At 53.8% G+C, this 25,852-nt stretch overlaps 1 protein-coding gene across 3 annotated transcripts; it reads left to right on the top strand.

The window, feature by feature from the left end:
- The first annotated feature begins 14,325 nt into the window (after positions 1-14,325).
- Positions 14,326-25,297, top strand: KCTD17 (potassium channel tetramerization domain containing 17). 3 transcript variants are annotated; one of them, XM_055396186.2, is made up of 7 exons: positions 14,326-14,555; positions 15,728-15,836; positions 18,131-18,222; positions 19,156-19,251; positions 21,263-21,388; positions 22,734-22,803; positions 22,996-23,495. In XM_055396186.2, exons 1-7 carry the CDS (start codon positions 14,361-14,363, stop codon positions 23,352-23,354), a joined length of 1,047 nt encoding a protein of 348 aa, XP_055252161.1. In that variant the 5' UTR covers positions 14,326-14,360; the 3' UTR covers positions 23,355-23,495. The 3 variants fall into 3 exon arrangements, with proteins under 3 accessions (XP_055252161.1, XP_055252162.1, XP_055252160.2); XM_055396185.2 differs by lacking the exon at positions 22,996-23,495 and adding an exon at positions 24,416-25,297 and having other exon boundaries at positions 14,329-14,555; XM_055396187.2 differs by lacking the exons at positions 22,734-22,803; positions 22,996-23,495 and adding an exon at positions 24,416-24,585.
- The last annotated feature ends 555 nt before the right edge of the window (positions 25,298-25,852 follow it).

Genomic DNA, 25,852 nt, shown 5'->3' on the forward strand with positions numbered 1-25,852 from the left:
ATAAACACTTTCCCCTGGGGGCCGAATTTAACAGTTTAGGAATCTTCCTTTCCAGCTGGTTTGAAACAAACCTCGTTTTCTCTCTTAAAAATGTCCCTGCCTCTTCAAGGAGTTTGGTTTGTTGGCAAACACACGTGAGGTCTGATCTGGCTTCCGGTTCCCCTGCCCCACGCAAGGCTGCCTGACCTTGGACACAAGGCTGAGCCCCTTTGAGCCTCAGTTTCTTCATCTTTTGTTGTTGCTGTTAAAATTTATTTATTTTTGGCTATGCTGGGTCTTCGTTGCTGCATATGTTTTCTCTAGTTATGGTGCCCGGGCTTCTCATCACGGTGGCTTCTCTTCTTATGGAGCACAGGCTTTAGGGCTCGAAGACTTCAGTAGTTACAGCTCCTGGGTTCTAGAGTGCGGGCTCAGTAGTTGTGGCACACTTTCCCGACTAGGGATCGAACCGGTGTCTCTTGAATTGGCAGGCAGATTCTTTGCCACCAAGCCACCAGGGAAGCCCCCCATCTTTTTCTTTTTAATTGTCTATTTATTTTTGTTGTGAACCACAAGTGGGATCTGTTCTCCCACCAGGGATTGAACCCATGCCCCCTGAACTGGAATTGTGGAGTCTTCACCACTGGAGCAACAGGGAAGTCCCAGTTTCACTTTGAAGTCTTCACTTTCAAAATGAGTGTATTCATATCTTCATTGAGCAACATGGGGATTCAATGAGAAAATCCATAACAACTGTTTAGGTTGGTGGCAGGCACAGAGTCAATATCGAGTGTTACTGTTATCTTGTAAAGGACTTTTACTTTATCAGCATGTTGAGTGTCTCCTGTACTTCCAGCATTAGGGGAAGGGAACGTGAGTATGCAAATTATGTTCCAGCCCTGGAAAAGCCTCCCAGCCAGGAAGGAGAAACTGGCCCAGGGTATATTTTTAGAGAGAAATGGTGAAATGATCTATTTTACAACAGACTCATTTCACAAGAGCCTTTTGATGAAGGTGAAAGAGGAGAGTGAAAACGCTGGCTTAAAACTCAACATTCAAAAGATCATAACATTTGGGCCCATCACTTTATGGCAAGTAGATGGGATAACAATGGAAACGGTGACAGACTTTATTTTCTTGGGCTCCAAAATCACTGCAAACAGTGACTGCAGCCATAAAATTAAAAGATGCTTGCTCTTTGGAAGAAAAGCTATGATAAACCTAGAGAGGGTGTTAAAAAGCAAAGACACCACTTTGCCGACAAACGTCCATCTAGTCAAAGCTCTGGTTTTTCCAGTAGTCATGTATGGATGTGAGAGTTGGACCATAAAGAAAGCTGAGTGCTGAAGATTTGATGTTTTCGACCTGTGGTGCTGGAGAAGACTCTTGAGGGTCTCTCGGACAGCAAGGAGATCAAAGCAGTCAGTCCTAAAGGAAATCAACCCTGAATATTCATTGGAAGGAGTGATGCTGAAACCAAAGCTCCAGTACTTTGGCTTCCTGATGCGAAGAGCCAACACGTTGGAAAAGACCCTGATGCTGGGAAAGGTTGAAGGCAGGAGGAGACGGGGACAACAGAGAATGAGATGATTAGATAGCATCACCGACTCGATAGACATGAATTTGAGCAAACTCCAGGAGATAGTGGAGGACAGAGAAGCTTGGTGTGCTTCAGTCCATGAAGTCACAGTATCAGACATGACTTAACTGCTGAACAACATTTCACAAGTGGAAAGATAGGCTCAGGGATATTGAGTGATTTGCCTAAGGGCGCACAGCTATTTTGAGAGAGGAGCCTAATGGGAGTTAGAATTCTCAGGGTAGGAGCCTCTCTGGTGGATTAGGAAAATCTGAGTTGGTTTTCCCAATTTCAGGATCAAGGGGAGAAGGGAGTAGAACTCGGGGTTTGGATACACATGTGGCAAGCTTGTGGAAGGTGGCCAAGTATCTTGAGCCAGGCCCTGAGTTTTGAGCAAGGAGATTTGTTTAGGCTCCCACCCCCAACCCCAGACCCATCACCCTTCCCTCCCCCACCCCTGCCCACAAGCAAGGAACCTGCTAATCTGAGCTGGGGCTTTCTCCTCCTGGGAAGGTTTTCCATGGATCTAGAAAAGTTCAGAGGCAACATTCTTGGGGGTGGGAGAAGGGAGATGGAGACGTGCCTCTCTAGATTTCTCGGAGCTGCGGTTGGTTTAACTTTGGAGGAGTTGGCTAGGAAAGACCCAGGGCCTTCCTGAGCCCTGCCTTGCAAGTCTGAACTCCCAGAATAATTAACTGTTCCCTGCAGGGTCCTAGCCTCTGCCAGCATCCGTCCTACCTCGCCACGTGTGTTCCAGGAACTTGCAACATCGTACAACAGGGATGATGAAAGTTTTGTCCACTTGGTAAATATTTGCTGAGCACCCCCTTCTGAGTCAGGGACAACTGGAAGTTTGCAAGCCTTGTCTCACATGTGCATTGGATTCTGTCCACTCTCTGGCTTGTTGCCTGGAGAGATCATGGCACCAAGGAGCCCCCACCCTGCATAGTGGGCTGAATAACAAAGTAATGTGCTGATTCAGTCCTGGCTCTGCTCGAGGCCTCAGAAGGTCTGCTTTCCAGACCCTTCCCAGTTGGGACCTCAGTCATCTCGTCTGGAAAATGGGAGCAAACTGCCCTGCTGCATACAGGGTGGATGTGATGTCAGATAAAGGAGCACTCTAAATGATCTAAGACATTTTCTATTGTAGGTCATTCCCACTGAAAATAAATAACCCCAGCTATATAAGAAGGATGCAACTTTATTATCCTTAACATAAGGAGAATGAGTCATTTGGGAGGAGGTGAAATTTTCAGATTAACTGAAGCTTTATAATTTTTTAAATTAACTTTTATGGGAGTATAACTGCTTTACAATGTTGTGTTTCTGCCGCGCAGCAAGTGAATCAGCTATATGTATACATGGTGGTGGTTTAGTCGATAAGTGTTGTCTGACTCTTTGCGATCCCATGGACTGTAGCCTGCCAGGCTCCTCTGTCCGTGGGATTTCCCAGGCAAGAATACTGGAGTGGGTTGCCATTTCCTTCTCCAGTATGGATCCCCTCGTTTTTGGATTTCCTTCCCACTTAGGTCACCGTGGAGTACTGAGCAGATGCCCTGTATCATGCAGTAGGTTCTCACTGGTTATCGACTTTACGCAGTGTCAATTTGTATGTGTGTCAAACCTATTCACCCCACCCTCTCTTTCCCCCTTGGTGTCCGCATGTTTGTTCTCTACACCCGAAGCTTTATCGTTTTAAGCACCCCCAAACTGAACAGGGGCTGGGACACAGTACACTGAGGGTACCAGCACTCTGTGGCTTTGTTTCATCACTTTACTGTGGGCACTGTTTGCCCCTAAACTAAACGGCCCCCATTGCTGTGACTTTCTAGTCCTCAAGTCCTTGCATCTCCAGATCGTCCTGGACCACTGTCCACCGTGGTTAATATCTTGCTCTCCAGAGTCTCCACCTCCTTCTCAGTGGGCCCACTCTCCAGATGAGACTGACTGTTCAGGGCTTAAACCACCGGTGAACCAGGGCCTCCGCAGCCCACTGGGGTCCTGCCTGCGGTGCCCTCCCCCTGCTCCTCTGCCGTGTCCCCTGTCTCAGTGTGCACACCAGCACGCAGGGCTCCCCTATGCCGAGCCCTGCCTGACAGCCCGTTCTCCAGAGCTGGCCTCTCTTCCGCATAGCCAGTCAACACCCAGGCCCATGATTTCCGCCTCTGTTCTCATTGCCATGATGAGCAGGTCACCACCCCCACCCCCATGCCAAAGACACACAGATCAGACAACCTGTCCAGTCATTAATTCCAGCACACACCTTCAGGAACAGGCCTTGTACTGGGATCTGGGGCATGGAGGATAAAGACATAAGGGGAACTGGCCTAGTGGAGAGGGGCAGACAGACAGACAGACCATGATGGGTGTGGCGGGGAGGATCTAAGAGATGAAACAAAACAGGGGAGGGTGGAGCAGATGGCTCTGGGTCTGAGAGGCTGATCTGCACAGGCCAGTAGCCCCTTTCTGAATCCCCTGGCCTGTGCCTCCTCACTCCATGTGGAATAACAACAGGGGATGGGGTTCAAAGCCCAGCCTCCGGAGGCATCTGGACTTCCAGCTCACTGGCTATGAGTGTGCTTCGATTTCCTCATCTGTCGTGGAATAATCCAGTACCCTCCTCACAGGATCAGATTGATACAAGCATTGAGAACAGAGCCTGCACAGTGAGCCTGACATCCATGCATTATAAATTACTAATATTCTGTCCTACTCAGGTCACTCCTGCCTCCTTTTACCTGCCTGGATGCCCCTGAGGGTAGCATATCTTATTCGTGGTTCTCTTCCTGGCCCTAGCACAGTGACATAGTCAGGGCTTAATGAGCATCTGTTGTGTGTATAAATATCCTGGCAGGGCTAAGAAAGACCCTAAAACACTCGGGACTGTCCTGGTGGTCTGGTGGCTAAGACTCCAAGCTCCCAATTCAGGGGACTTGGATTCAATCCCTGGTTGGGGAACTAGAGTCAGCATCTGCTGCTAAGAGTTCACATGCCATGGCTAAAGATCCTGCAGGCTGCAGTGAAGATGGAAGAGCCTGAGTGCTGCAACTAAGAAAAACCCAATGCAACCAAATAAATACTAAATAAAATAAATATTAAAAAAAAATCCCTCCTCTTTACTGAGCACTTTCCATATCCAGGGACAACGCTAAGTGTTTTGTACCCACTTAATCCAACAACCCTGAGAAATAGGTGTTATTACCCCTTCCTCTCATTCTACAGATAAGGAAGATGGTGGCTTAGGTGAGGCGACTCGCCTGAGATCTTGGGAAGGATAGGGCTGGGATTGGAATTCTGGATGGAATGGTTTCATCATGGTGAGACAGAACTGGAGAAGGGGGTCACGGAAGAGGGGTGGGGTTTCTGTCTGGGTGGGGGGTTCGTAAGCCCCGTAGGAATGCACTCACACATGCTCACACCTTTGCTCACAGGGGAGGAATAATGGAACCAGGCTAGATGGTTTGCCAACTTATGTGTGCACTTTGATGCATATCTCCAGGACTCTTTATAAAGGTTGTTCAGTTCAGTTCAGTCGCTCAGTCGTGTCCGACTCTCCGCAACCCCATGAATCACAGCACGCCAGGCCTCCCTGTCCATCACCAACTCCCGGAGTTCACTCAAACTCATGTCCACAGAGTCGGTGATGCCATCCAGCCATCTCATTCTCCGTCGTCCCCTTCTCCTCCTGCCCCCAACCTTTTCCAGCATCAGAGTCTTTTCCAGTGAGTCAACTCGTCGCATGAGGTGGCCAAAGTATTGCAGTTTCAGCTTTAGCATCAGTCCCTCCAATGAACACCCAGGATTGATCTCCTTTAGAATGGACTGGTTGGATCTCCTTGCAGTACTTATCTCTTTAAAGAACATAGTAGCAATCGGCAGAGAAAAACAGGAGAAAAGGGGCAATTGTTGAGTGCTAACAACCACACCCAGTAATTAGGTGCAAGCATGTGATAAACTGCAGAATTGTGTGGTCCAGAATGAGGTGGGAGGGGCTTCTGAAAGTTCCCAAGTAAGCTAGGTACCAGAGAGGCTTCTGGGAACGAGTGCAGTGGTGCAGTCCCCAGGGAGGCTGGTTCCTGTCCATTCTGTCTTTGGCCCTTCTTCCCCTCTGTTCCCTCTCACTCCTGCCTCTGGAGGCTTTCCTTTATTTCTGAATCATGTAAGGCTTGAAAAATCACATAGCTATTAAATGAAACTGTATATGCCCTTACCTTGGAACCAGCCATTCCACCTCCGGGAATTTCCCCTGAAGATACACCTCCAACAATAGGAAAACACTTATGCATAATTGGGTTGCTTGTTATAGCAGTATTTGTTATTTTCCAGTAGCCATGTATGGATGTGAGAGTTGGACCATAAAGTTGAGCGCCGAAGAACTGATACTTTTAAACTGTGGTGTTGGAGAAGACTCTTAAGAGCCCCTTGGACTGCAAGGAGGTCAAACCAATCAATCCTAAAGGAAATCAGTCCTGAATATTCATTGGAAGGACTGATGCTGAAGCTGAAGCTCCAATACTTTGGCCACCTGATGTGACGAGCACTGGGAAAGATTGAGGGCAGGAGGAGAAGGGGACGACAGAGGATGAGATGGTTGGATGGCATCACTGACTCGATGGACATGAGTTTGAGCAGGCTGTAGGAGATAGTGAAGGACAGGGAGACCTGGCGTGCTACAGTCTGTGGGGTCACAAAGGGTTGGACACAACCGAGCGACTGAACAACAACAAACCTCCAGTAATGGGGTAAACTGACATGTGTACCTCTTGCGATGATTCGCTGAGAACACAGCATCACCTCTGGTGTCCCTGCCGAAGATGTATCCCATGAACAAATCATGAGTACACATCTGATAAACCCAGACTGAGGGCCCTTCTATAAAATAAGCAGCCTGCCCTCTTTGAAAATGGGAGACAAAGACTGAGGGACTGTTTCTCATCAAAGGAGATTAAATAAGACATGACAGTTGAAGGCAATACATCCTGGATTGGATTTTTATTTTCTATAAAACATACTAGTGAGACAAATTAATATTTGAAGAAATCCTTAGATAAGTTAATGGCATTGTATCAAAGCTAATTTCCTGACTTTGATCATTGTACTGTGGTTGTAGAAAAGAATGTCCTTATTTTCAGATCACACTGAAGAGTTTGAGTGCAAGGTCATGAACTCTGTAATTTACTCCCAAATGGTTCAGGAGAACAAGAAAAGGAGAGAGAATGAAAAAGCAAATGAAGTAAAAATGGTAACATACTGGGTAACGGCTCTACCAGAATTCTTGGTATTATTTTTGCAACTTTTCTCCAAGTCTGAAATTACTTCAAAATAAAATTTTATTTCAACAAATGGTAATACAATTTTAAAGGTTACTTTCCATTTACAGTTATTACAAGATATTGGCTGTGATCCCCGTGTTATGCAACACATCCTTGAGGCTCTTTTGCACCTAATGGTTTGGATCTCCCACTCCCCTCCCCTTATATTGCCCCTCCCCCGCCACACACAGGTAACCACAAGTTTCTTCTCTAGTTGTTTTTTTTTTCAAACACCAAGTTTCTGATTCAGTTTCACAGGGCTGCTAACTGCACCCACATTCCAAAACAAGGTGCTAGACCATCTAAAGCAGTTCTTTCAGCCGCCTTGGTTAAGAACTAATTTAGAAACTGTAGGAGACCTCACCTCCCACCCACAGCAGAGACAGGAGACATGCCAACAGGAGCCATTGGAAGGCAGAGGGAGGCTTTCTCTAGGGGCAGTTGTTGGGGTGCTGTGGCACTTCCCATGGTAGGAGTTGCCTCCCTTCTCCACAGGTTGACTGGGTGGGTAGGGGTTTCAGGGAGTCCACTTGAAGAACTTGAGCTGTGTCTCCTGGATTCAGGGGGTTGGGGGTGAAAGGAACTCAAAGGCTGGGCGAGACCCCTGCCTGGGAAAGCCTCAGGCGAGGTGCTGGCCTGGCTGGCTGCTGGGTGGTGGGGTCAGTGGATGCGGCTGCACAGGGTGAATCATGTCAGCAATTAGCTAGCCAGGATTTCTGGGGAACCCACAGAAGACCCAGGTGAAGAAGATGCCTAGGGGCTGCCCAGAAGGGACTTGGTCCAGAGGGCTGTGGGGTAGGGCAGGAGGGAGCAGGACCCAATGAGGTGGTCCTCACTCCCAGTGGGGTGCCCCAGACAGCCAACAGGAGGAGTCTCTGCCAGGGTAGGAAACCCCAGAGTAAGCCACTCCCAGCAATGTGGGCTCCAAAGAACCCTCAAAGCTGTCCTCCAGGCAAACAAGCCCACATGAATCATTGTTCTGGCCAGAGCAAAGCCTCAACAGAGGACGTGGGCACCAGGCAAGAAAAATCTGTCCTTTCACACCCCCCATTCTGCTTGCCAGGCCATGCAGGAGCAGGAGGCGTTGGGGAGTGAAGGTGCAGGAGCTGGGGGCCCAGGAGAGCGCACAGAACATGCGGAGGGCTCCTCCTCTGTACAATACAATTATAGTCAAATCTCCCTGTTAGAGTGGGATTAAAAGAGCTAATCCACGAGACTTCTTGGTGCAGAGCAGGGCCCATTGACGTGCTCATAAATCTCTGGAAGCAGGGGCCGGGTCTGGGGGTGGTCCAGGAAGCCCCGGGGGTCAGGCAGGAGCTCTTGATTCTGTGCAATTCCTGATTCAAGTTTGGTTCCTGATTGCACCTGTGGGATGATCTTCCCAGGAACCAGAAGGACCTTTATAGGGAAGAGTGGGATCTCTGAGGGAGGCTGGTAACTTAGTTGACTGTTATGACCTCAGTATTCCAGAGCAGAGCTTCTGGAAAGGGTAGCCAACAAGAGCAGATGAACCGCATGGATAGGGCGGGCAGGAAAACGTTGTGAGGGCCACCAAGGACCCAGGCAGTCTGGTGCGCTCCCCACTGGTGAAGTCTAATCGCCGGCCACACTCCCACAGAGTCCAGACAGGCCGAAAGCCCCGCTAACCACCCGTTCCCCACCCCCGACCCGGCATCGCTGATTGAGGAGAGCAGAGTGCAGGCTGAGGGCATTCAGCAGGGGCCCCGACAATATGAAAGTGTCAGGGTCAAACTCAGCTACATTTCTGTGCAAATTGGAGAAAGGCAGGCATCCTTTCCTCCAGACCCTTGATTGTCCTTCTGTCATGCGAAAGGCGACCCCTGGAGTCTGCAGACATTATTGAGCCCTCTGGGTGAGCTCTTCAAGGGTAGTAGGGTCTGCACCTCCAGTTCAGAATTCTAAAATCCAGCACTTGGGGCAGGCTCTGTGAATATTTGTTGACAATTAGAGGAAGTTCTAGGTAAATGCATTCTGGTTTACTTGTTATCGTGCATGCGTGGGTGCTCAGTCACTTCAGCCGTTTCTGACTCTTTGTGACCCTATGAACTGTAGCCCACCAGGTTCCTCTGTCCATGGGATTCTCCAGGCAAGAGTACTGAAGTGGGTTGCTATGATCTTCTCCAACTTGTTATCTTACAGACATTCAAGTCTGTGGACCAGGTATCTAGCCTCTCTGAGCCCCATCTGTAAAATGGGTATAATAACACTTCTATCCCAGGTGTGGCACATAGTAGGTGCTCAGTCATAATAACTAACATTAACTGCATGTAATAACACTAAGAAGTAAGAATAACATTATGAAAAAAAAAGAATAGCATTGTGATATAAATATTGAAAATGGTGTAAAGTGAGAGTTGAAGAAGTTACATTAACTAATTTTACATAACTAATTAGTGAGGTCTCACAGGAAACCATGGAGCAGAGATGCAAACTATGGATCATGGGCCTCTGAAAAGCCTGTTTGAATATTTCTGGCTGGTAAAGACACCCTCTCTTTTACTGCATGAGCTTGTTCTTCTCCTCAGGTGACCTGAAGAGGTGCCAACTCAGAACCTACAATCTCCATCCCAAAGAGGCAGATCTGTCAGCCAAGGCAGGGATGAGATTGGATTTGATGTTAAAAAAAACCACACAAAAAAAGAAGAGTTGAGATGAATCAGAATGTTCTGACATTCTGAACGTGGGGCAGAGGAGGACTGACTCCAAAAAACCGAGCAGAGATGAAAGACATCTTAGTCATGGAAGTGACAGCAGATGTGAACAAAACCTTCAGATGCGGGGGATGATGTTTAGAAAATGAGAAGATTCAAAATAGGACACGGTGATGTGCTCAGGTGAGAACTTCAGGATGTATTTTCTGTTCCTTCAGCTCTGTCTGGCAGTAGAAAGCGTCCCAGGCCCCTTTAGATCTTGGGGGTTTAGCATGAGAAAATGGCAGCCGCTCTGCTCTGGAGGCTGGGTCATTTGGGGTGGCTTTTCTCTCTGCCTCTCCCTCTGACCCTAGCAGAGAAGTGTTGGTTGGGCTGGTTCATTCCAGGCTGCTGGGAAATGCATCTTAAGGGGTAGTCTTTGGGTTAGCCCCTGATCTTGGACCCAAAGGACAACAGGCAGAGTGGCAGATTGGTTTCATGAAAGCCAATATTCACAGGACCTGAGGCTTTGTCCAGGCAGCGTGCTGAGTGCTCTTCATGTGGTTTCATGTGTTGTTAGCTTATTGAATCCTCACACAACAGCATGAGCTAGGCACGATTATTCTCAATTTAGATACGGGAGAACTAAGGTTCAGAGAGGTTAAGTGATTTTGCCAAGATCACCCAGCTAGCAAGCCACAAAAGCCTTGGCTGGCATCCTTGTCTGGGAGCTCTGTGCGCCTTAATCCATCTCTCTCTCCTGTTTCACTTTTAAGCCCTGTTCCGAGCCATGTTAAAAAGAACCTGAAAGCTGCTCTTCCCAGAAGGGGACAGCAGGGGGCAGTGTAACGAGCAGGCATTTGAAGTCTGACCCTTCTGCAGGGTAACCATCATCCTGAGAGAGTGTCTAAGGGATGTTCAATTTTATCCTCTAAATTCAGAAGACATGCATAGAACTATGAAGAGTCCCAGTCCACGATTACAAGCAGAATTGTCTGGGATTCCATGTTTTTTCAGAGACTCAAGCCCACCTCCTCTAATCCTAAGCCCCCTCTAGGGAAGGGACCACCCCTAGTGCCTTCATCTCTGTTTCAATGCCTGGCACACAGTTGGTGCTCAGTAAGCAGTAATATCACTGGATGATGGTTGGTGGGAGGGAGGTTGTACAGCCTCAGGTGGGAACATTTTAAGTGCTTACTCAGGGGATGCTAGTGTTTAGGTATAAGTGGGGGCTTCGGAGGAAGAAGCGGGGATAAGCCTCCCCCTCCACTCTGGGACCACAGATGCTGGCTGAGCCTCTGTGACACCTTCAGGACCCCATGACAGTCCACGATGGCAAAGAGCCAAGCAAACTTGCCCTGGACCACCCAGGTGGGTACAGTCTCCCCCCAGCATCCTCAGAGTTAAGAAGGCCTGTGCAAGGGTGTACTGGGACTCCGTGTCAGCTTGAGTTTCAGAGTCAGTGAGACAAGCTTGAAGGCCAGATCTGCCCTTGGTTGCCATTCCCAGCATCACCTGGAAAGGCCCATGGTCTCAGAGCCTCAATCTCATCTTCCATAAGATGGAGGTGGGGACAGGATCAAACACATGGGGCTGTTTTAAGAATTCTGCACACACTTGACCTGGTCCAGAATAAGCCCTTTATCAGTGACAGCAGCCGCCACCAGTACAGAATGCCTGGTGCACAGCCTCCAGCATGTTAGAAGCATAAACGGTAGCTCCTGCTCTCACCCGGCTCCCTGAGCATACCTGTTACATGGGAGAGATGGGCTTAGAATAGCATCTGGCACATAGGAAGCACTGAAGCAGTGAAATTAAACACATCAGAAGCCAGTGTAAAGGAAGAAGGCTGATCCCTGTCCTAAAGACTCCCAGTATTGGGCAGGGGTTGATCCATTTGCCCCTCTAGGCCAGGACCAGTGCTGGGTCTTTGTTGCTGCGAGGGCTTTTCTCTAGTTGTGGTGAGCAGGGGCTACTCTCTAGCTGCGGTGCATGGGCTTCTCATTCTGATAGCTTCTCTTGTTGTGGAGCACAGGTCCCATGGTGCATGCGCTTCAGTGGTTGCAGCTCCGGGGCTCTAGAGCACAGGCTCAGTAGTCGCGGAGCACAGGCTTAGTTGCTCTGCGGCATGTGGGATCCTCCCAAACCAGGGATCAAACCCATGTCTCCTGAATTGGCACGGGAATTCTTTACCACTGAGCCACCAGGAAAGCCCTTCTTTCTTTCTCTCTCTCTTTTTAATATCAGTTTTATTGTGAAATAATTCAATGTAGTAAGGAATTTCACCTCACCTAAAGAGAGATCTGAATTTTGTCCCGTGACATGCCTCTTTAGTTTAAAAGCTCTACACTGTCCACGTGTGCTGCGTGGTCTGTGCTCCTCGCCGGGGAGAGGCAACCCCCGATGGGTGAGGGCTGGCGGCCCAAGAAATCTGGGGTCTGCTCCATATTCGCTGAGTGACCCTGTGCAAGTTATTCTCTGCCTCCAGGCCTCGGCTCTGTCACACCTGCAGGAGCAGGTTTGTTCAGGCAAGCCGTGGGTTGCCACAGCTCCAGAACGCTACAGCTCCACTTTCTCAGCGTTCATTCCTCCTGTGAACTTGCTCATTCAAACTGGCCCCTTCTTGGTCTCTGGAGTATGGCTCTTGCTCCTCTCTCTCCAGACTTTGTCCCATCCTCTTCATTCACTGGAGCCACCCCCTGAGAGGGCCTTCCTGGGTCTCTAGCTCTGGGACTTTTCAGGTCTTCTTTGAAGGGGTCTCCTCCCTGCTCTAGGCTCAGGCCAGCCCACCAGGCCTCTCCCGCCTAAGCTGCTCTGCTGAGTATCACACCTGCAGGACAATGGTCTCTTGCTCCACAGGCACTGCAGATACAGGCTCCAAACCGACCTCCTCACCCATGATGCCTCCCCAGACCAGCTTCTCCTGCTTCAGGGAAACACTGCTGGTTCAAGCCAGAAGCCAGGGTTGTCAGCATGGCCCCTCCTCCTTCCTCTTTTTCCCTCCTTCTCCTTCCTTCCCACAGCCCCTTCAAGCTTCACTTCTGCTTCCCAAGTATCCACTGAAGTTGCCTACTCCTGGTTGACGCTGCCTTGGTTGCGGCTTCCCTACCCCTCACCTAGGAGCCCTCCTGGCTAGTCTCTCAGGGCTTTGAGCCATTTCCTCTGCAGTCTCCAGAGTAGCTCAAGTTACACATCTGACCACGTTACTCCCTGCCTATGACCCTTAAGTGGAAGATGACATATTCCCTGCTATGGTTTTGTTTCAGCTAACGACGGTAGAGGACTCACCAAGCGCCTGGAGTGCTGCTGCTCTTCCAAGGCCAGTTCATAACTTATATCCTATTTCATTCATTCATGTATTCCGTATACTACAAGCCATGGATTATGCCAGCTGTTTTACCAACATAATTGAATCTTCATGACAGTGTTCTTCAGTGGCACTTCCCACTTCGCAAAAGGGAAAATTGAGATTCAGAAAGGAGGTGATTCAAGATCACACTCGAATTTGTGTTTAAGAGAACACAAGCTCCCAGGAGCAGGAGTCTAGCAGCTGTGATCCACTCCCTGCCAGGGGGAAAGGTTTACAGAGACAGAACCTGAGGGATAGCAGAACCTTCCCTCCCCACGCCGCCACAGGGCCAGGCTGCCCAGTGGGTGGGGCCTGTGTGTGACACAGAGACCACTGACGGAAGCAGTGAGAGGCAAGGGGAGTCACAGAAGGCAGCTCTCAGGAGTTCTCTGGTGTCCCAGTGGTTAGGGCTTGGTGCTTTCACTGCCAAGGGCTTGGATTCAATTCCTGGTCGGGGAACTAAGATCCCACAAGCTACTTGGAAATAAATAAAGGAGGGCAACTTCCCTTCTGCTCCTTTCTCTCCTGGGACCCAAACCACATGAGGAGCTGTCCCCTTCCCACACCCGGCAGAACCCTCAGTAGAAGCACCTCCCCCCCACCCCTGCCAAGTTATCTGGCTCAGAAGTACATCCACAGAATCAATCCCTCCTCCCCTTCCCGAAATACAGATGAGTAAACTGAGAGTTTCCCAGCGCTTCATCCTACAAAAGCCAGAGTGAAAACCTAGCTCTCCAGACACTCATCCAGTGTCCTCTCCACTCTTCCTCCTTAGAAATGTTTCCCACGGAGCAGGAAAGGGGCCTTGGTGGTGGAAATGCACTTGAAACCCACCTGGGTTCCTGCCAGCCTGACCCTCACTAGCTGTGTGAATGCAGAAAGTCACTTGGTTTCTGTGTCATCATCTGTAAAATGGGTACAGTAACGCCAACTTCACAAGGCTACTAAGAGAATCAATGAATAATACAGATGTATAAAGCATCTGGAATATAGAAGGTGATGAGCCAACTGCCAGCCCAGCTCTGTTGTCCTCAAAGAGAGTTTTCGTGGGGAAAGAGCACAGCTCCCTTCTCCCTCAAGCCCCGCCAGCCAAAAGCAGAATGAAAGAATATTAGAAAACAGATACAGGTAAATGCTGCTATAAAATTGTGGGGGGAGGGAAAAGTTTCTTCTCTTGTCAGTTGTTTGACAACCCAGACTGGACAAAGGGAAAGCAATGTGGAGACAGAATGGGAGGATTGCCTATTTGGGGTATCACTCATTATTTTCCCAGTGACCTCGAATTTGACCTTCCCCAAACACAGAGCTCTTTGGCCAAGAGCGTCTTTAAGAGACCCTCGTTGGTAGACCTCCCAAAAAGGACACAGCAGGGCGGGGCTCGGGAAAGGCAGGATGTCACGCCCGCCGCAGCCGCCCGCGGCGGCGCGGACTACAGCTCCCGGCATGCCCTGCGCTCGGTACCTGCCCACCTCCAGCTCCTTGCCCGGAGGATGCAGACGCTGGGGCGAGCGATGAGGATGGAGGCCGGTGAGGCAGCGCCGCCGGCGGGGGCGGGCGGCTGGGGCAAGTGGGTGCGGCTCAACGTGGGGGGCACGGTGTTCCTGACCACCAGGCAGACGCTGTGCCGCGAGCAGAAGTCCTTCCTCAGCCGCCTATGCCAGGGGGAAGAGCTGCAGTCCGACCGGGTGAGGCCCACGGGGTGGGTGGCCGTTGGGGATCCCTCGCTCGCTGGAATCCGGCCATCCAGCCAGGCCTGCTCCCAGGGCTGGAAACCGGCTGGGTTTCTTTCCGAAGAGCTGGAGGCAAGAAGAAATGGTCGGAGGAGGGGAGAAGGAAGAGGATCAGAGAGTGAGCGATGTGCCCATTGCCTTGGCAACAGGACAACGCCAGGCTGGGGCCATTTGGAGCTTTTGAGCTCTACCCTGGGCTCCCCACCCAGGAGACTATTGGATAAGGTCTCTCCCGTTTCTTTGGGGCTGTGGGGAGGACAGACACGAAGGGCCTTCTCCCCTGCCCAAACTGGACTCCTGCATCACAGAAGTTACTGAGTCTGCTTCTCCCTGCCCTTTGGGGTGTGGGTGGCCTAGGGGTACTGGGAGCTGGGTGGAGAAATCCCAGGTTCCTTCTGAGCTGGGCTTCATGGGCAGGAACGCTGGCCTGGGGCACCATTTCTAGGTTCCCATCTCGGTTCTGCTGCAAAATGCCTGCATGACCTTGGGTCAGATCCTTCCCTGCTCCAGCTCAGCCTCCTGTTTGTAACCCCAGAGGGCCAGCCTGGCGATGACCTCTAAGGCCCCCTCTCTCCCATTTCCTGACCTTCTGATGCTGTGACCTTGAGCGAGTCTCTTTACTCTGTCTTCTCTCTGTAGAGTTGCACTGAAACTCTGTCAAGCCTCCCTACAGGCTGAGGGTATCCAATGAGATAGCAGCTCTTTTGGAAACTTGTAAACATCCTCAGAATAACTGGGGTCTGGTGGAGACAGTGTAGGGCTGGCTTCAGGGAACAACCTCTAAGAGGGACGATCCCTGAGCCCTGCACTGGATTGGGTGCCACTGAAACTTCACTGGCTGCTCACTATCTCCCTGGTTGTGGGGGAGAGGAGCAAGGCTCAGAGAGGTCAAGTCACTGACCCGAGGTCACAGAGTCAGGAAAAGGCAGAGGCAGGTTCTGAACCTAGCTGTATCTGACTCCAAGGCCCTTTTACTCCATCACACCACTCCGTTTTGGAGCAAACACTGCACCCCCACCTATCCTCCCTTTATCCTTTACTGGGACTGAAGGGTGGGGGTAAGTGCAGGGTCAGCAGGGAAGGGGGGCTCACTCTTTTCTCACTGCCTGTGCCCCTTGCCTTTGTAGGATGAGACGGGGGCCTACCTCATCGACCGCGACCCCACCTACTTTGGGCCCATCCTCAACTTCCTCCGGCATGGCAAGCTGGTGCTAGACAAGGACATGGCCGAGGAGGGTAAGTTGGTCCAGGGGGCTGGCCAGGGCCTGCATCCTAAGCCTGTCTTCTCTAGCCTGCCAGGGCCTTCCATGGAGGTCCAGAGCCATTTCTCCCATCCAGAGGAGACCTCTGTTTTCTTCCATGTTTCCTGCTTCTTCTCATCCCAGACAGGACTGGATGCCAAAGCCTCTGCCCAGGCTGAGCCTAGGACCAGGGCGACTGGCCCATGCTTCCACTGGGTGCTTCCACTGGGCGATGCTTCTGGGGAAGTGGCAGAAACATAGGCAGAAGAGAGAGGGAGCCCGTAAGGCTGGCAGCCTCTGCTGGGGGCAGGGGTGTCCTTTCCCCTGGCTTCCTGGGAAGCCAGTGGTGAGCTGGGTGGGGGTAGAAATGGCCATGGGAAGAGGTATGCCTCTTTCTTTGAGTGATCGGGGTATCTCAGATGCCTGGTGAGGGCTCACAGTCAGCAGGGAGGTGGAACGGGTGACTCTTTCCGAGATCTGACAGCCTCTGCTGCGCAGTGCTGGTTGTGGGTGGAGGAAAGGGAGTGGGGAGGTTGCTCCCCAGCGGGCGTTTGGTCCCTCCCAGGCCGGGTAGCTGAGGCCCTGTAGATGTCCACTTCCTGGCCCAGCAGATGGCAGGGAAGCCGTGCCTGGGAGAATGGCTTCTTGGCAGAACCCCAGCCTGGAGCAGGGACTATAGGTGGGTGCCAAGCCCACTTTTCCTTAGGGCACAGGGTGTGGCTTTGGGTCAGCTGACCCAGCCAGGCCAGCTTGGACATGTCAGTTTTCCTTTCTGAGTCTCCACTGTGTGTATAAAGTGGGGCGGTGATCTCCATTAGGGATGTGTTCTGGGTAAACAGACATCGCAAGTCCCGGGGCTTGTACCCTGAAGGGGTCTAACACAGCCCCTCCCTCCTCACTTGAGCCCACAGTCTTCCCTCCTGACCCCTGTGGGACATGGTGATCTAGAGGCCAGGTGGCTCTCCAGAGGACCAGGGCAGGATCAGAGCCCACTCTAGGCATCGGCTCTGGGAGCCCCACAGCTTTCCTGGTGGCCCCTGGGGGAGCAGACACCATGGGCGTGGCCTGGGCCCAAAAGCCGCTCCCATGGGGAAGAGAGGTAAACACTCCAGCGTCACAGCTAACACCTGTTTACAGGTTCTGGGCTTGTCAAAGCCCTGGCATTCCCAGCACCTTCAGACAGGACTAGGGTCCTGCTCCAAGGGGCCAGGGGCTTTGACAGGAAACTGACTAGTTGTGTGAACCCTAGAAAGTCACCTATCCTCTTGTGCCTCCATGCCTGTATCTGTGGAATGGGGTAACAATAGCACCCACCTTGCTGAGCTGCTGTGAAGATAAAAGGAGCTAATACAAGTGTGTCACTTAGTTGTGTGTCATCTGTCGGGCTCCACGGGGGGCATCCTGGCAGTAGCACTCACTCACCGCCCCCTCTGTGTTAGGTGGATGTGAGCACTGGGGACAGCCAGGGACATCAGATGTGGCTCCAGTCCCCCAGGAACCCAGAGGCCAGTTGTGCAGAGGACCAGAAGTGTCCCTGCCCTGAGGAGCTGAGGGGAGTCCAAAGGCTGAGGGCTGTCCCCTTCGCCAGAGAGGGACTCGCTCAGTCTCTAAGATTGTTCCCTTGGCCGCGTGGGGACAAGAACGCCCTGGGGCTTGTGATGAGCACAGGACAGGCTCTGCAGACTGTGAGGTGTGGTTGGTCAGGGAGCTGCACGTGCATAAAGATCATGCACTCAGTGGGACTGGAGGGCAGAGGAACTTGAGTGTGAACCCCAGCTCTGCCCCGTGCTGGCTGTTGCACAGCTTCTGCTTTGCCTGGCCCGTGGTTTCCCTGTTTGCTCGGTGGGTTGATGAAGGTACCTGCTTCTCGTGCTGAGAATGAGCGACAGTAAAGAATGCAACACGCCTGGAGTGGTGCCTGCCACTCAGCATGTGCTTCATCAGTGGCAGCATGTGATCTCGGGTCAGCCAAGGCCCCTCTCACTGTGGCCTTCTAGGGTCCAGTCCCACAGGCCCGCTGCCTCTGGTTACCCAGACTGGGGGGCTGGCAGGTGTCCCGGGTCGTTGTGCTCAGCCCAGCAGGGATATGGTGCGGTTGAACGGCAGCCTCTTAGCCCTGCTATAGAGAGTGTGGGTCCCCAAGAAGGAAGGGTTCCCTCTTGCCTGACCCCTGAACTCAGAAAGGCTCATCACCCTGGTGTGACTGGAGCAGGGGGTGGGGATGGAGGGGACAAGAGGAGAATGGGGCACGGGGGCAGTGGGAGTGATGGGGCTGCTGCTCTGTGTCAGGGGTCCTGGAGGAAGCGGAATTCTACAACATTGGCCCACTGATCCGCATCATCAAAGACCGGATGGAGGAAAAGGATTACACCGTCACACAGGTCAGGGGGCAGCAGGGCAGCATCCGTGGCCAGAGCAGGGGGTGGTGGGGGGCGGGAACAGAAGGGAGGTCAGGAGAGGCAGAACTAGCTTTTCTTGGGAAGGCCGAGCTGCCCTGTAAGGGGTTGTCCAGCTCCCAGATCGCCCCACAAAACCCCAGACTGGGAGACATATACCAGGTTCTGTCCTTGCCTTGGCTCTGCTTGCTGTGTGACCTTGGGCCAGTCACGCCCCTCTCTGGACCCTGATTTCCTTTTGTGTCATACAGAGGTGCTGAGAACTGCCCATCCTTCCCTCCCTCACAGGCAGTATGGAGTCAGTGTGAGGGTACAGGGGCCCCTGTAGGGGCAATGGGGATTAGTACACCATCCATTTCATGGGCTCAGGTGGCCCCCTGGAGCTAGCATGTCTGAGCTTGGACCCTGGGCCTAAGTGGCCAGTCTGTAGGAGGAGCTGGTGGGATTCTCTGCCCACCCTGGGGGAGAGGTAGAGGATGAGAGATGGGTAGGGAGGCACTGTCTTCCACTGTCCTCTCCCCAGGAGCTTGAAGAGGGGGTGCTCTGTCTCCCGGAGGACCTGCCTCAGTTAGTGACCCAGGATGCCTCCTAAACCCTTCTTCCTTACCCCTTGTATTACCTGTGTCCCAATTCTGGTTCTGCAACACTTTAGCTGGGTGACCCTGGGCCAGTAACCAATCCTCTCAGAGCTTCCGTGAACCTTCCTAGGGTTTTTGAAGGGATTAAGTGAAGTCATGCATGTTGAGTGCCTGGCACATCACAGTTAGTCGGAATGTGACTTCTGGCTTACCACCCCAACCCCATCCCCGTCTTCTGTCCTTCTTAGGGGTAGGGGGGTAGGTGAAGAGCAGGTGCTCTCCCATCCCGGGATGCTGGGCACTCCCACAAGGTGCCCTGCCCGTCACCCTCTGCCCACAGGTCCCACCCAAGCATGTGTACCGCGTGCTGCAATGCCAGGAGGAGGAGCTGACGCAGATGGTCTCCACCATGTCTGATGGCTGGCGCTTCGAGCAGGTGGGTGGAGTGCGCGGGAGCCACACCTCCAGGCAAAGCAAGCTCCTCCCTTCCCGTAGCCCCAGCCTTGGGTTTCCCCATCGCAGCCCCTACCCAAGAGTCTTCTTAAGGCAAACAAGATTAAGAAAGAAGAAGGCAATGGCAACCGACTCCAGTACTCTTGCCTGGAGAATCCCATGGACAGAGGAGCCTGGTAGGTTACAGTCCATGGGGTCGCTAAGAGTTGGACACGACTGAGCGACTTCACTTTCACTTTTCACTTTCATGCATTGGAGAAGGAACTGGCAACCCACTCCAGTATTCTTGCCTGGAGAATCCCAGGGACAGAGGAGCCTGTTGGGCTGCCATCTATGGGGTCGCATAGAGTCGGACACGACTGACGCGACTTAGCAGCAGCAGCAGCAGCACACTTGGCAGCAGATTGATTGCGAAGGAGAGACAAAGGAAGCCCCACGGGCCACAAGGCAGCTCTGGCAAAGCCTCCCAGGAGCTGGGTAGCGTTTACACCAAGCGACAGTTCTGATGAGAGGACACAAGATCCGCAGAGGAGAGCGGAGGTCCCTGGGGGGCCACACCTCTTGTAGCAACTCCACAGGCATAGATTCCAGGTCCCCACAAGGGACATGCCCAGTTCCAAGCATGGCCACCTTCAGAAGCACAGAGCAGCAGCCTCCCCTGAGGTATTCATGATGACCTGCATTTCCTCCCAGTCCTGATGCAGTTTACCAGCCAGGAGAGATTTTTATCATAAACAGGTTGCCCTAGTAATCCAGTTGACGTCACACCTCTCTCAGGTTTCCAGAGGATCAGAGCCAGCAAGCCATCCCAAGGTCAGATTGGCCCTTAGAGAAGAGAAGGGTTGGGCTGCCTTTTATCCGCACAAGCTCCCTCACACCTGGAGGTTGAAGAAGGGAGAGGAAGACCAGGCTCCCCAGGATGGCCAGGCCTGGGGGAAGGAACAAGCCCAGTCCAGGAACCGGAAGCCTGGATTCACATCTAGGCTTCACCACTGACGTGCTCTGGGACCTTGAGCAGGTCATCTCTCACTTGGCCTCAGTTTCCCAATCTGTGACATGGGCCAGTAGTGCTTCTTTTGCCAGAACATTGTGTGGATTAGAAAGACCATAGATCAAGTCTCTAGCCCAGGGTAGGCCTCAAAACATTGAAGCTAGCTAGCATCCTATGAATTATTAGAAACATTTGACTCTGTAGGATTCTAGAGTGGACTTAGGGTCCTGGATTCAAATCCTGTTCCACTCATTCTGGCTGTGGGACATGATCACCCCTCCAGGCCTCATCTGCCAAAGGGGCTGGTTTTTCCTCCGTCTGCAGAATGAGGGTCCCTGGAGGCTGAATGAGACCCACCGTGTGCAGAGTTTTCATCAGCCAGGAGGGGCCTGGAGATGTAGTTATTTTAGGGATCCCAGACCAAAAGTGGGGCTGCTTTCCTTTTCTCTCTAGGTGAGAGTCTTTGGCAATTGCATGGGCTCTCAGAGGCTGAGCAAACATGCCAGGCACCACTGGCCTAAGGAACGGGTGAGCTGGTCTACCTCTGCTTCCGAGAGCACACAGAATATTCCATGGTGCTCCACCAGGTCATGTGGACCCCATCCTGTGACTTGGTTCTGGGGCTGCTTCAGCCACACCCGGGACACAGGAGCACAGTCTGCCTGTTACAGATCTCTGCCTGCTTCTGGAAGTGGCCTCCTAGATTTTGGACTAGGCCAAGTTGGGGAGAAACAGCAATGATAAGTGCCTTCCTCTAAGGATCAGGCCTGGCCAAGCCATGTGGGGAGGCTGGCCCTGGAAATTGACCAGAGGCATAGGTAGGGGAGGTGGAGAGGACTCTGACTTTGGGCCAGAGGTGTCTTCTGGAAAGCCAGGAGGATGGGCCTGAATGGAGCAGCAAGATCAGGGCACAGTCAGTATCTTGACAAGTGCCAGTGTTTGCCCACCCCTGCCCCCAACCCCACCTGACCAGTCACTTTCTCCCCGCGCCCCACCCCTCCAGCTGGTGAACATCGGCTCCTCCTACACCTACGGCAGCGAGGACCAGGCAGAGTTCCTGTGTGTGGTGTCCAAGGAACTCCACAGCTCCCCACATGGGCTGAGCTCCGAGACCAGTCGCAAAACCAAGGTGAGCCCCCGCCTGACCTCAGCCTCCCTGCCTCCCCTCCCTCCCCTTGCTGCCCTCTGCCTGGCCATCTGTGCTGCTTCTTTCTCCCTCCTGCTGCACACGCCTGACCCCCTGATCACAGCCGATGCCATCCATCCCATGCCACCCATGGTCCTGTCTGCCCATGCCAGTTACCCAGGCCCAGGCTCCGGGGACAGTGAGATGAGATTAGCCCCAGGGTGTGGCCAAAGCGGACGTAGATGTTTCTGGGATGGTGGTCACATGGCGGCCCCGGGCAGCATGGCACCGGGGGAATGCACTGGACTAGGGGTCTGGGAGTGGTGTGAGCGCTCTGTGTGACCTTGGACAGACAGGTCACATCCTCTCTGTGCACCTTGGTTGTATTCTCAGAGAAGTGAGGGGGTGGACCACCAGCTTGGAACTTCTGGGATCCAAGGGGCCAGTTTAGTTCCTAGGGACCAGGGCTGGGGCAGGGAAGCCGAATCTGTTCATTCTGCCCCTCCTGCAGGCTCCCCCACATAGGACTCAGCAGCAGAGGGGTCTGGAGCCCTCAGGGTCCAACCCTGTGTTTCCGTCCTGGCCTGTGAGGCAGCCTCAGCTGGCTGCGGGGAGGGTTTTGATTGACAGTGCTATCACCCTGGACCCTGAGTTGGTCAGAAGCCTCAGGAGCCCGGGGTGGAACCAGCGGGGCAGGCAGCAGCCAGGCTGGAAAGAAAGGAGAAGAGCGTTCCTTCTAGAAGCTTGTCCCTGTGTGGTGAAGATTTAGGAACTCTGCTTCCCGTCTGTTTGTCTGCCTTCCTGTGCTGTGACTTCCCGTGCCCACCCCACCCCCAGTGGGGCCAGTGGCTGACGTGGCCTTGGAGGGGTGCAGGGTGAGCCGGCTGCTCCTGCCTCTCTGGGAGAGACCTAAGGATCTGGGATGTCAGAGCCAGTGCTGGCATCTCAGATCTGGCTGGTGTCTGCCCTGGGCCTTCCCTGGCCTCATATGTACTCTGGGTTGGTTCTTCTAAAATGAGGCCTTCCCGGGCGCCCCTCAAGGATACCCCAGCCACACACCCACCCTCTTGGTCTTCCACCGCTGTCACAGCGGCTGGGCCCAGCCGCCAGCATCCTCTGCAGGTCCCCACCCTCCCGCTGGTTCCCCCAGGCCCCTCCCCAGGCTTCCCAGGACCGGACACGATGCCCCGGCTTCTGTGGCTGTAGCGCTCCCCTCCCCTGGAGGTCCCCATTCTCTTGCCCTTCCCCTTCACCCTGAGACGGGGCCCTCGGGGCCAGCCGCCAGCAGGCCCCGGTCCCCCGTCAGTTCTGCGCTCTTTCTTCCCTGGGTCCGCCGGCTGGTTCACAGAGCGCGGAGGAGCAGCTGGAGCAGCAGCAGGAGCAGGAGGTGCAGGTGGAGGCAGATACGCAGGAGAAAGGTGCCGCCAACCCCCGAGGAGAATGATTGCTAGTAGAAGCCAGAGCCTCCCGCCCGCTCCCTGCTGGAGCCAGCTGCAGATCCTGGGGTCCTGGGGGCGGCCGGGGGTCGGGCGGGCCCACCAGGGTTAGCTCAGCCGCATGCCTGGCGCCTCACCTGCATAACCATCCCTTCTCTCACTTTCTCTTTGCAGCCCAGTCATCTCAGGATCCCGCTAACCTTTTCTCCCTCCCACCACCGCCTCCTCCTCCTCCGCTTCCCGCCGGAGGCCCTGCCTCATCTTCATCCGCCTCTTCTTCCTCCTGGATCTCACCTACACCCTGCCTCTTCCCTCTCTGCCCCTGTCCGGGTTTTCTCTCTGCCTGCTCACACCTCCATCCCGGGGCTGCCCTGGTCCCAGCCTCCTGTGCCCTCCACCCAGGCGCCCCGGCCCCGCATCCCAGAGCACCCTGCCTGCCGCCTCCTGCACCCCTTCTGGCACCTCCTGCCTCCCGGGCCGCGGGGGAGGGGAGCAGCTGCACCTCCTCGGCGCCCCCTGCCGGCCACGTCTGAGGCACTGCTCCAGCGCTTCACCTCCTCACGTTTCCTCCTTGCAGGTTTCTGTCTGCACCCCCTCAGACCTGAGGTGGTGCTTGCAGGGAGGGCCTTTCCTGGGCCCCTCGCCTGCCCTCAGAGCTGCCATGCCTGGTTCATAGCCTGGCGGAGCTGGAGGGAGGGGCAGAAGCCAGAAGGGTGCTCATCTCGTATTTCTTGAACTTGAGCCTAACTTCCGGCTGATTTTCTCCCCTCACCCAAGTTTCTCAGCCTATGTTGGCTTTGGGTATGAGGCTCTGAGAGCAGACAAGAGGGGGAGGAAATTCTCTCCCACCTGCCCATCAGCACCAGAGCCACACTGAGAAGGAGTGAAGGGAGACGGAAGCCAGGTGCCCAGACCTCATCCCTGATGCCCAGGACTCCTAATCACAGCCTCGGGACACTGGGTCCCTGGTTTCTGTGGGGCTGGGAAGGACAGGCCACACTTGGATGCCCGTGGCCTAGGAGGAGTCAGCAGGAGCTGGCTAAGGATTGGGCTGTGGCAGAAGAAGCCCTGGCCAGGAGCCCACAAGCCCCCACTCCATCTTATCTACCTGCTGTGTGACCTTGGGCAAGTCACTGTCCCTCTCTGGGCCACAGTTGCCTCTAAAATGGGGACAGACAGCTGTTCTCCGTGACCTTTTGCCTGAGACATTGGTGACCAGCCTCTCTTGGCCTTCACTCTCCCGGCCAGAGTCTTGGCAGAATATGGACTCCTAGGAGGCCACCACTCAGCCCAAGATAGGGCGTGGGGTTCCCAGCAGACAGGCAAGCCGGGTCCCCTTCCTGTATCCCCTCCTCCTAAGCTCTGAATCCACTTTTTCTGGGCCTCAGCTCTCCTCCTTCCTCCCAGAAAGGACCTAGTGACTCACCTAACTCTTTCTCTCTCCCTGTCTCCCCCACCCCCCCCCTCCATTTCGATCTCCCCTCCGCCCTGCTCCTGGCCCTGCACTCCCTTCTCCTCACTGGCCCCACCCCCACCTCCCCCTCCCGTTTCCTGACCACCCCAACCCCGTCCCCCTGCCCCTCTTATTTTCTAGCTGTTACAAGCCAGAGGCACCCGGATGTAAGGCCCCAGATCGCCTCCAGGGACTTGGGGTTCCGTTCTGAAATCCTTTATTTTTGTATCACGGGGTGGGCCCCCGGCCCGAGGCAGAGGAAGAGCTCTCCCCGCTGTCACCTCTGTCTACACCCTGGGGGATGTCATTCACCCCTGCCTCCAGGGTCCAGGAGGGGGCCCGCGGTGACCTCTCAAGCCCTGAGGTGGGCCCTGGGACCCCTGGGCAGAGCTGCCTGCCTGTGGCCCAAGTGTGGTGTTGTCCAGCTGTGTCTCCCAGGCCCCCATGCCCCTGTCCCCAGGGCCCCCAGCTGCATGGCGAATACCACGCTCCCCCCCAGCCCAGTCATGTCACCTCCTTAAGCCTTAGTCTCCCTGTGTCACCCGGGTCACGTCCTGCCCTACCTACCTCACAAGGTTGTTGTGAGGTTACCAAGAGGGGCGAGGGCCCTGAATGCCCTCGGGGAGGGTGTAAAATGCAGGCTAGCCCAGCACAGAGATGCAGGGATTGTTGGGGGTGAAAGATCTGAGGGTCGGCCACATCGGAAGGAGGGGATGGTTGACTTGGCCTTCAGCTTGGCTGCTCCCCACGCCCACGCCCACACCCAGCCCATCCCCACCATCTGTCCTGCTGGGCGCAGGGTGACCTGGCCAGGAGGGAGGCAGGCACTGATTCAGCAGGGGCAGCGGGGCCCTTCAGGAACTGATGACAAGGGAAAGGGGACTGTCCTTCCTTCACCCAGGGGAGAGTCTGGGGCTAGCAGGGGCTGAGCGAGGGGCCTCTCACGTTTATGGGCTCCTGGGCCAGGTATTTGCTTCTCAGTTGTGTCCAACCCCATCGTGTAATAAAACCTGAAGAAACAGCCGGCCTGGCTGCCTCCCTTTCTCTGGGCCACATTTGGGGACAGTGCTCTGTGCATTTAGTTGTGTCTGATTCTTGTGACCCTGTGGATGAGTCCACCAGGCTCCTCTGTCCATGGGACTTTCCAGGTAAGAATACTGGAGTGGGTTGCCATTTTCCTCCAGGGGATCTTCCTGACCCAGGGATTGAACCCATGTCTCCTGCATTGCAGGTGGATTCTTTAGCTGCTGAGTCGTCAGGGAAGTCCCTTGGATCAGGGGCTAAACTTAAGGTGGGATAGACAGCACAAAGGCAACGGGGCGTTTTCCCAAAGTCCTGGGACCTGCCTGAGGGGAAGCATCACGGCTGGATCCTCCGTCCCGTGGGTGGGCATCCTGGGGACCAATGCCGCCTTGCTGGGTGAACTTTGGAAAGTATCTGCCCTTCTCTGGGTCTGTTTCTTCACGGGTAAAGCAAGGGGTTGGACGAGGTGACTTCTAAGGCCCTGCCCCCAGAGTCCCTCAGTCTCTCACGGCCTCCAGGCAGGTCTGGATTAGCTGGGATGCTGAGGGATGGGGA

This window comes from Moschus berezovskii, chromosome 6 (assembly GCF_049115385.1).
Source record: "Moschus berezovskii isolate FMDL1 chromosome 6, NW_MosBer_1.0, whole genome shotgun sequence".
Taxonomy (NCBI): Eukaryota; Metazoa; Chordata; class Mammalia; order Artiodactyla; family Moschidae; genus Moschus; species Moschus berezovskii.

Bases quoted from the DNA above. Each gene is read 5' to 3' on its own strand.
- KCTD17 (XM_055396185.2), top strand. From the start codon at position 14,361: ATGCAGACGCTGGGGCGAGCGATGAGGATGGAGGCCGGTGAGGCAGCG. The intron at 19,252-21,262 runs GTGGGTGGAGTG...CCACCCCTCCAG, and splicing joins ATGGCTGGCGCTTCGAGCAG to CTGGTGAACATCGGCTCCTC. The intron at 21,389-22,733 runs GTGAGCCCCCGC...GCTGGTTCACAG, and splicing joins AGACCAGTCGCAAAACCAAG to AGCGCGGAGGAGCAGCTGGA.